Here is a 10623-nt window from a genome sequence, read left to right as displayed (position 1 = left end):
ATAGAGCAATTTTGCTTGAACGTTTCGTTCTCCGAGTTGAAAGTAGCCGCGCAGTTGGTCAGAGCGGCTTTCTTCCACTCTTCAAGCCACCCTTCGGTCCTTCTTACTATCTCTCTCAGCCGCCTGATGCGATCCAAGTGTGATGGTCTGTTCGCCACCTATTGTGCTCTCGAATGGAAAATTGAGTTTTATTTCTAACAGTAGCTGTACAAGCACTCGGTCGATTTTGGACAGGCATTCTGGATCAGTCCACTTCCTCACATGATTAACTTATACTGTTCTGTGCCAGCAGGCCCAATGTAGAATTCTCCTGACACATTGAGATGGTGATAGCTTCACTGCTTTACTGCTTTCCGACACCTATAGGAGGGAAGGCTGATCACTCAGGGGTACCATCGCGATTCGTGGAAAATCGATCTCCGTCGATTCTGCTTTGAGTCGGATCAGGTGGTGGCATCTTGTCTGTTAGTACGATAAGAGGCGACTGCCTTTGTCAACAGTACCACTTGCCAAATACGATATGTAAACACAGTTCACAATACGATGAGTCTAATTTGGTGTTGGCCCTTTTATAGGCAGGCCCGAGCTTGAGACATCCTTGAGAAGCTTCTTACTCCGCTGTTATAAGGATATAGGTGATTTATGAACTGGACGGGAAAGGGCGATGCACTGCAATTGCAATGAGCATTTGATGTGTCTAAAGCCACCCCCGTAGCCTTCTTCTGTTCTTCATTGATCATTTGAGACAGACATGCTTTTAGCCCTTGGGGTAAACATGACGTGCAATGATGTAGTGTGTTCATCGCTGGTTGGACAAGTGAATTGTTCTATCAGACTTACTTGCTTTACTTCACGCATCGGGTTGTATACATGCACGATGCATGAGCTAAATATCCATGAGAATGTCACCAAGGAACAGAGTATGTTGAGTAGATATTATAAGTCTAATAGAATACATTCATTTTGTTCAAGAGGTGAGTGACCGACATCATTTGCCACTGCCAATTTGTAGCAAGAAACCCTAAATAATTCATCTTGTCAGCTCCCACGTAGACCATGGAATGGAGCAAAGAGCAACACCTACTTTAGCTTCTCTAACACTGAACAACCAACACCAAGCACTGTTATCCTTGTTTCCGCCGCCTGTCGTTCCAGATCCTACTGTTCCATTCACCGCACCACCACCCATCTTTCTCTCCTTCACTGCGTCTCTAACTGTCTCAGCGTACCTTCGATCACCCGTCGAGATCCCTTCCTTAGTCAACAATGATCTCCAAGTCTCATCATCCGATATCCATGATGTATCAAAGGTCATTTGACATAACATCGACAGAGGCAAATCGACGCCAAGGATAGGTAAAGTAGAATGGGTCTGGAGAGCAAAATCGGACGCTAATCAAGGAATACAGTCAGCTTTGCGAAGGTCATCTGGCCGAATTTCCCAGCTCACCCTTCTCATAGTATACGGACTAGACCGGGTACAATCAGCTACACATCCATCACTCGAAGCATGTATTAGGGGCTCACCTTAGTACCATGCCTAAACTTCCTTACGGGTCTACCTTTAGTCCCCTTCGAAGACATAGGTTCAGGCGGAAGAAGCAGCTTGATGTCAACTTCTGCTTGTTTAGGCTCTACTGACATTGCTGCAGCTTGAGCAGATGGTATTGACCCTTCTGCTGACGCGTACGAGGCATCTATACGCCTCTGGTCCGATATAGCTATACGGAGGTGGTTGCACAGGTCGTGTCGTGAGACTAGAAGTGAGGCGATCAGTATCTACCCCACCTCCAGCAAACGGATAGGTACTTACCTTCCTCTTCTGACTTCCTCAAGATACTTCTTATCTTCACGACAGTTTTGCTTGCTTTCGGAATCACCAAATAGCTGTGGCATGAACCATGAGTGTCCATGTTCAATGTCTGCAATCGTGGCAGATTGTAGCACTTACAGGATATTTTGTTCCTGACATTCTAGTGCGACATCTTCGACGCTTCGATCATCATCATATTGCAGATCCGCCCGTATACCAGCTCGCCATAGTTCACCTATGACATTGAGTCGTACCGATAGGTCCACATGAGGAAAAGCAGCTACATAAACATCGCAACGCTACAATTCATGTAAGCATTTCGATGGAGGTCAAGCGGTGATATGTGCCACTCACCGCTGGACTCCAATAACCAAACGATCTTTCATCTTCGTTAGGTTTTTCCATCAATCGACGAGATAAAGATGATTCATATTTCGATACGACACGTGCCAGTTGACTAATGCTTCTGTATTAGCTTTCCAGCCCATCTCCTGAAGAGATGACAGCTTACTCTACCGCAATGGTCATACCAACCCCGAACACTCGCCGAGATTGAGAGTGCATAGCAGGTTGTTTGAAATGTTCCAGAAGGGAATCATACCTGTTTTTCAGTCAGCCACATCTCAAGCCGATTGTTTCTTGATTGTGAGCGTGTGTCGCACTCACCGTCCACCAAATGCTATGACTTCCTTCTGTTTTCCCCTTCTCACACATTCAAACATGAATCCACCACGGAAGAACTACAAATCACCAGCATAAGCTACATGTATAGCATAATAGAAGAGAGCTTACTTCGGAATGCTTTGCCAAAGTGGGTCTGAATACTATCTTTCTCGAAATGCCGAAAGACCGAGCAAGTTTAATGACCGACGAGATGTCTTCGAATGCAATATCAAGTTTGCGCTTAGCCGAGGGGAACAGGGATTCGAGTCTTGTTCGGACGGCTTCGAACTCATCTGCAAAGCTTGAGTTAGCGCAAAAGATGCAACGGTCAGGCAGCGCATCCGCTCACCTGCTATACAGCATTGTTCCAGCTCGTCCAGCACCGATTTGGGTAGTCCAGGTATACTACCCAATATCGATCTAGAGTGAGAGGCGTTCGATACAGGATGACTCGCGCCAAGTTTCTTAAACTCATGTAACACTTTCCGACGTGGTTTATCCGGTCGATCGGGCACAATGCTGAGTATGGTCTCCAGAACTATATACAATATGTTGGTGAGCTGTTCGAGCCGATTGTATAGAAGCCTAAATGCTCGACTCACCACTCTGATGGCTGATATGGAAATCATATTCTACTGAAGAAGACCCTCTCATCCCTCTAAATTCGGATATCACCTTATCTACTACTTCCAGCAATTCTGCTTCAGCGGCTCCTGATCGGAGAGGGGAAAGGATATCAAAGCTATGGCAAGGGTTGGGATCAGATAAGATCGCATCGTCGGAACCGAGGTGAACTTACCTCAACTCCCCAGATACTAATGGTTGACCTCCAACTTGATCATTCATATACCTTCGTCCGACATGATATCGCTTTATTCGCTCTATCTGACGTCTTGTCGCTGATCGTGCCATAGCCAGCAGGTCAGATGAAGGCAACTGCACCACCTGCCCAGACCTTTCCAGTAATCTGACGGGGTCCAGTCCAGTAAAGGTATTGAGCAGTGTAGTCTCAGGCATTAACAGTGGCAAATAGCTTTCTACTGCACCATGACGCTGGAGAAGCTCGACAAGTCGTTGGATGACCACCGTTAGCCAGACTTGCAGCTGATCATCTGAGTCATTATCATAAGTATAATCGACAAGACGGTGGTCAACATCTGCTATGTTATGGTTGGACTTGTCGAATAAAGCATTCAGAAGTGGTTGGTACTGGGAAGATTTGGGATCCGTGAGTTCTGGTCAGACAATATTTGTCAGTAATTGGCATTCGATATTTCAAATGGTAACTCACCGATAATAGCAGCGTCCCAGTCTTCTTTCTTCTTTTCCGGCGAAGGTAGAAGAGGGCTTCTCAACAGCTCAGTAGCGCTAAATCTCTTTGACGGATCATGAGCGAGCAATCTCGTTACTATTTCTCTCTCATTCTGTTTGTGAGTCGATGGCCAACCTGGCGGGAACGTTATGGAGGGTTGTCGAACCGCATTCAATATATGGACCCTTTCCATAGTGGTTTTGAATGGATAACACATCTCAAAGAAGATGATTCCCAGAGAGTACATATCGGCCTACAGACTTAGGTTAACACGCACAGTGATGACCGTCGCATGTACAAGACTGACCTTCTCGTTATATGATCTGGAGATAGCGACTTCGGGAGCGATGTACAAGCTAGTCCCGATATTGGAAGTACGATCCACTTCGTCAGCAAGTGTAGCTGGGCCCGAAGACACTTCGATGGCGTTCATTTCTGTCGTCTGCACGATGGAAGTCATGAGCGCGATTACAGCGCAAGTGCAAGCTTCCACTAGCTCACCGATAGACCGAAATCCGCAATCTTGACGTTTCCGTCGCCATCTAAATGCCGACGTCAGTCATTTCTGGGCGCTTCAGAGGTACACAACTTACCAAGCAGGATATTGGAAGGTTTCAGATCTACGCTCAAGCATGAGCTGATATCTGTTGTCTTTGTGAAACCCCACTTACCTCGATGCACGATTCCAAGAGACGTCATGTGAGCCAGAGCTGACAATACTTGTCGGAGTAATCGCCAAACTTCCTCTTCTGTCAATCCCGCCGTTATTGCTTCTCGAAGCGTTTGCTGATGATCGCGTCTAGTTATCATACCGATCAGGATAGGACGTTACTTACTTTCTCGACGAACTCCATCTGAATATACAATATCCTCTGAACATTTCCGTCATCGGTGGTAGCATCGGTCACAGACGCAGAAGGTTTTGGAGGTATGGGTATATTCGATGATCTTCCTCTTTCCCTCATTTCTGAAGGATCAGCCGCTGTGGAGGCATCACTATCGCTCTCGCTATCACTATCATCGTCATCACTGTCCCCGTCCTCGTCGTCACCCTCATTCGCAAACCTGATCCTGGGAAAGGAGGCACTTCTAGACTGATCCCTTCTCGAGAAGGAAGCATCATCAAAATCTAAAGCAAAGATATCTTCTTCCGTCGAATGACTTGTCAGAGCAGGTCCAGGAGTGGAGTCATCAGCGGTGGGAGTGAGTTGAGGTGGGTTGGCATCTTCCAACCAACAGGAATAGTATCGCACTATATGCTGATGGTTAACACGTGATAAATTATTGACTTCCCGATACACCTTGGCTTCATTGTCTTCCGGGCGCAGTTTGACCTTTTTGATAGCGTATGAACGTCCATCCAATTTGTTCCGGGCTTTGACAACTTCACCAAATCCGCCTTTACCCAGAAATTCAACTTCCTCGAAATCGGTTCGGTACCTTGACAGTCTGGGAGCCAAAGGCTGCGGTGTACTCGGTAGGTATCCAAATAATCCTCTATTGTTGACGGGAGAGATACCTAAATAGCTCTGAGTGAGGTCGCTCGGACCACCGGATAGAGAATTGTGTGGGGCATAACCTGCTTATAGCGTCAGCTATTGTGCTCAGATAGATGAAAAGGTAGCATACCGCTATGTGTTCTTTTAAAACCTCTTCTTGTGGTTTCATCTTCAGCAGCTCTCAGCCTAGTCAATGTGTCATCCGCTAATAATCGTTTTTTTGGGTTTTGATTCAGAAGACCCGTCAAGATGTCCCTCATGGAGTCGGACAGACCGGGTGCTGCGCGTAATTAGCTTGATGAGGTCGAGAAACAATTAGCGACAAACTCACCATGCTGTAACAAGGTTGGAAGATTATGATAATTCCGCAACGTCTCTGGTCCATACGTCAGCTGCAATAGGAGCAACCCGACATGCCATAAATCTCTTTGCTTGGAATACGTGTGTGGCGAGTCTCGTTCATCGGGTGATATCCTAAACAATCATCAGATACCGCCGTTATCACTGAAGGATCACAAAACTTACCACTCCTCCGGTATGACCTCGATTTTGGTTTTCAAAAAGGTGTTCGAGCGGTGCATATCGGCTATCCGTCTTGAATAGCCTGTCCCGGCCAGTTTGATCACCTTATCTCCGTTAGACCCAGTAGATATAAGTGTGAAATCGAGATCGATCTCTAAACAGGTTCAGGTAAATTACATGGTGGCTGCGATGTTGGGAAAGGAACTCACGCCGCTGAGTGGCATTTCTTGAGTGGATCTCGCTGAGACCGAGGAGCACTTGAGCTATATATTCCTGTGAATAGGCCATCAGTCACGATCCAACTCATTAACACTTCAGCTCACTCTAGCTAAATCTTCCCCAAAGCCTTCCCTAGGTACCCAGCTTCTAAGTCTTCCACCCTCATTGGTCGCTTCTGTCATCAAGATCAACCTTTCCCAACCTTTTGGGCTCTTGCACCGTTTGACTGCGTATACCTTGAGCACATGTTCTGATTTTATCTCTTTGACACGTAGAGCTTCCACTGTGCATGCGTCTATCCTCTTGATCCCTTGGGCGGTGAGATAGTAAGGAGCGGCAAAGTCGATGATTTGAATGTTCAGGCAGGGCGATGAAGCCTTGACAAAGGTATTGTTGGGATTTTGATCTTCGTTTCTGGCCGTTTCAGGTTCGGCCATATAGTTGGTCCATAACACTTCCTTCTTTCCGCCAAATAGGATCCATCTTTTCCAAGATCCCTCATATCCGTCCACACTGATAGGCTGATCCAACTCTAGGAGCCGACTCTCCAGATCACCCACATCCAATGTAGCTAAAGATTCCTGTCTTCGACGTTCTTCTTGTTGCTGTTTCACCTGGTCAACAGTCTCCTTCTTCTGAATCATGTTCGCTTGAATCCTCTCATGGAGGTATCGGTTGGTCTTCGCTTCTTCTCGTTGTTTGTTCTCTTCCTCCGTAAGTCTTGAGGCCTCTTCCGCCTATAGCAAACAGTAGACGTCAGTCAGATTGAATTACAAGTCTGACTTGGTTGATATGAAAGGCCTCAATGACTCACGGCTCGTTGAGCTTCCTCCCTCCTGGCTTTCTCTTCCATTAGGTTGACGTCACCAGGACTAGGTAAAAGAGCATGGTTATCGGTTATAAAATCTCGTACTGTATCGATGAGCTAATTTTTCCGATCCAAAAGAGCATCAGCGCCATGCTCACTTCTTTCTCCTTCATCGATGGCTCACCTCAAAAATCATAGCTTCTCCTACTTTGGATTTGGCTTTTTCTTGTACGAGTGTATGTAAACTTTGTACATGTTTGGCTGTGAGGTATTCGGGAGATCGAAGGGACAAGGGTGGGACTTGTTGGGGATATGCCTACGGATATGTCATCACTGTTATCTTCATACTATACTGCAGATGCTACGGATAACATCGGAAGGGGTAAATGATAAAAACAAAACAACTACTTACACTGATCATCTTACCTTTCAAGACAACGCTGACTCTTTCATCTTGCATACTCTTGATGGTGACTTCCCACCATCCACCATCTAGCTCGGTACCCCATGCAGTCTTCTTGGGCGGGACATCGTGCCATTCGTCCGGATAGATAGCTCGAAGGCTTTCGAGCTCTTCTTCCTGAAGGGCTTTATTAGCCTCAGGCATGAGTCATTGGTGGTTTTCCGTCAAATCAAGTATATATACAGGTAGTTTAGATGCAAGTCACAGTATCTGCAGTACAGATTTAGGACTGCAATTTGGTATGGAGAAAGAAAGCAACAGAGCATGAGTCGAAATGGGCGTGAATGATAACAAGCATCAACATCAACAACTCAAATCTTGATCCGACGGAATGTGATGACATCATCACCTCATCCACAATCTTCAAACACAAGATGGTTTAGATCTGTTTATGGACATCTCTCTTACTTGTGACAAATCTTCGCTGTGGTCAATGTTTTGTCACCTATTATGTCAAGAACGTTGCAGAGAATTTTGACGAGACCGATAGCAAGACACATGACATCAAAATCAGCCAAGAAACCAGTGCGTCTGATTCTTTTTGACGTGTTTGGTGAGTCCATCCCCTTAGTCCAGCCAGTTTGACTCGTTCCTGATCGGATGTCTTGCTCAGATACACTATGTACCCCGAAGCAACCTATACATGAACAGTGAGGCTTCCCTCAGATGACGATTAGAAGTACTCGGTGCTGATCAGATGAAGGTATTACGACGAAGCCATAAAAGGTGGACTTTCAGCCGATGATATAAGCCCTTCAAGTGTAAGAGCGGCGTTCAAACCAGGTAAGAGACTCGTCGCCAATAGAGTGACCATTTGATGGCTGCTTCTGACTGTAGCTTTGTGATAAGCGTTCAAGGCTATCGATTCGAAGTGGCCATTGTATGGTAAACATTCACTACCAGCTTTGACGCCTGAGGAATGGTGGACGAAGATCATACATCAAACATTGTTAGAAGCAGGAGCACCTAAAGATGGTACGTCTCATCCCAAAACTCGGATAAAGGCAATAACTGAGCCAATTGCTCTTAGATTTAGGTGAGAAAATCTCCGTCATCGGACCAGCATTGATGAGTCGGTTCGAGAGTGATAAGGGTTATAGGAATTTTTCAGAGACTATCGAAACTCGTGAGTGAGCATATCGACCCAAAGTACAAGAATTCCGAGCCGCTGATAAGATGATGTCGTTCTCAGTCAGTCAGCTTTGCGAGCTAGGTATCAAAACTTCCATAATTTCCAATGCGGATCCTCGTATACGTGAGTACCATCTTGGTATCATATTCAGAATAACAAGTATAACTGATCTTGATGACTGATGCGGAAGTGAAAACTCTTGATTCCCTCAAGATCTTACCCCTACTTACATTTCCGCCTACGCTCTCATGGGATGTGGAATATGCCAAACCCTCAAAGGAAATTTTCCTTTCAGCTTGTAAGGTCTGCAATGAAGAACCAGGCGAAGGCGTGATCATGGTCGGTGATGAGCTTAAAGCGTGAGTGAACCTCAATATCAACATCAATTTTTGACCGCTGCAAGACAATCAAGTACTAACGTGAACGGTGAATGGATGTTATAGCGATTATCATGGGTCAACATCAGCAGGCGTAGAGGGTAGACTGATACGAAGGCAGGGCGAATGGTCCGATGGAGCTGTACGGAAATCGTCCGAAAACCTTGAAGGCGTAAAAACCATCACGTCACTGAGTGATATAGTGGATGAAGCGAGAGAGAGAAATGGCTAGAAGAACGCATGAATGGTGGTTGTCCTTGATCATCAGCGTGTTGAAGGTAGCATCGCGTGTGTCTTCTTATGTCCTAAGACCTATCCCAAGCTCACGTCATTTTCAACTCGATGGCTACAAAGGATTGAGACTGACGCTGACTTTGACAAACGCTCTTCGGCACGGCTCTTGACCTTCGATCATTGGACAGTATGGACGAGGAAATGGCGTACGATCCATCTCGGCGCACGTCAATGCTGTCGGCCGTGATCAATGTCAAAAGGCATACGATGTTGCTCCGGCAGGATGGTCCAACTTACACAATCCGTAGCCGAGAGGGGTCTGACATATTCCAGAGTACCATACGTAGTGCGAAGAAGGCCTAGGTTCTGTTCCCATCCGGCTTATTGCTGTTTTCGCGATTGTCACGAAGACTGACTAAACCTTCAAAATACAGATTCTCTCTATGAAAGAACTGTTAGTGTCTTTACGATATTTAAGCGACATTTATAATCCGATTAGATCCTATCCCGGTAGGTAAGGTATACACATATATATAGCTGTGATCATGATGACGCCGATATTTTGAATTGAGGGTATACTACTATAACGACACAATATCAAGAAAGCATACCAACAACCTCATCTCTACACTGATAATCCACATCATTTGTATATGAGAAGTAAAATATCATACTATGCCATACATCAATCCGCAAAGATCTGAACGCCCCGAAAATGATCACCCAAGGTCTGCAACGAGCCTACAAGCCCGTTCAGGATCGTCTGAATCGTCATCCTCACTCCCACCCGACCTCCCTTCTGAAGACTATCGAGACCTCTGGGAGACTTTCAATGGCGAATGGATGCTCCCTCAACGTAATGTTGGTGGCCAAGATTTTGGTATGTTGGTAAATGGAGTTTCCAATCAAGACACAGCCGGAGGTGCCACCACTAGGTTCAATGACAATGGCTCGAACACTACTGCGACGACGAGCTTCGCAAGTGCGTGGAGGTCTGGCGGAAGGCACCATGCGCGCCAGCGGTTCCGAAGTATCCCATCTGACCAAGACGAAACAGGCGTATCGTTCGCACGCAATCGGTCAAACGGTACATACGAGCTTTACCTCACGCTGCCCTCTACTCTAAGATTGGGGTCTTCTAGATCTGTTGTGCTTCCCTCTGTAGCTGAGCCCCATCAGGTAGATGAAGAAAGGTGGTTCAGCAGTGCGACTGAGCTATTACCTCAAATCGGTATTGACCTTGAGGAAGGAAGTGAACTGGAAAGTCTGCTTAAGAGTGGGTTGAGAAGGTTTTGGGGATATATCAATTCAGTAGGAAACGCCTAAGATGAACTCCGCACAGTACTCTGCTGTATCTCACCTTTTGACGTATTAAACACTTTACTGTATTTAACCGCAGTGTGCGGAAACCTAACTTCGCAGCTTATGTTACAGGATACGACTAGGACTGCACTTGAGTTCTTTGAAAGGATTCGCAGACAGGGACAAAGTGTTGCCTGAATTTCATAACTTCCTTTGATTGTGCGACAAATCAAGAGGAAAACTCATTACAAGTCAATATAACTAATGAGCTACATCACA

At 45.9% G+C, this 10623-nt stretch overlaps 3 protein-coding genes across 3 annotated transcripts; 2 read left to right on the top strand and 1 right to left on the bottom strand.

Moving 5' to 3' along the window:
- Positions 1-988: 988 nt before the first annotated feature.
- I203_100426 (uncharacterized protein) lies at positions 989-7443 on the bottom strand (the record flags this gene model as incomplete). The annotated part of the gene is made up of 27 exons (XM_019148974.1): positions 989-1021; positions 1085-1392; positions 1451-1469; positions 1528-1757; positions 1814-1887; positions 1952-2112; positions 2168-2270; positions 2325-2414; positions 2480-2553; positions 2606-2769; positions 2826-3014; positions 3079-3218; positions 3276-3711; positions 3768-4041; positions 4096-4230; positions 4290-4330; positions 4382-4408; positions 4460-4574; positions 4625-5367; positions 5418-5567; positions 5619-5761; positions 5813-5963; positions 6019-6082; positions 6133-6765; positions 6843-6953; positions 7021-7152; positions 7249-7443. The coding sequence occupies 27 exons, from the start codon at positions 7441-7443 to the stop codon at positions 989-991; spliced, it is 4935 nt and encodes a 1644-aa protein (XP_019001501.1).
- A 354-nt stretch (positions 7444-7797) lies between these two features.
- I203_100425 (uncharacterized protein) lies at positions 7798-9040 on the top strand (the record flags this gene model as incomplete). Its single annotated transcript, XM_019148975.1, has 8 exons — positions 7798-7852; positions 7913-7949; positions 8003-8082; positions 8149-8274; positions 8330-8425; positions 8492-8554; positions 8622-8790; positions 8875-9040. 8 exons carry the CDS (start codon positions 7798-7800, stop codon positions 9038-9040), a joined length of 792 nt encoding a protein of 263 aa, XP_019001502.1.
- A 677-nt stretch (positions 9041-9717) lies between these two features.
- I203_100424 (uncharacterized protein) lies at positions 9718-10368 on the top strand (the record flags this gene model as incomplete). Its single annotated transcript, XM_019148976.1, has 1 exon — positions 9718-10368. One exon carries the CDS (start codon positions 9718-9720, stop codon positions 10366-10368), a length of 651 nt encoding a protein of 216 aa, XP_019001503.1.
- Between the last annotated feature and the right edge of the window lie 255 nt (positions 10369-10623).

Source organism: Kwoniella mangroviensis (genome assembly GCF_000507465.2).
Source record: "Kwoniella mangroviensis CBS 8507 chromosome 1 map unlocalized Ctg01, whole genome shotgun sequence".
Taxonomy (NCBI): domain Eukaryota; kingdom Fungi; phylum Basidiomycota; class Tremellomycetes; order Tremellales; family Cryptococcaceae; genus Kwoniella; species Kwoniella mangrovensis.
This window is presented reverse-complemented; position numbering and strand designations above follow the sequence as displayed.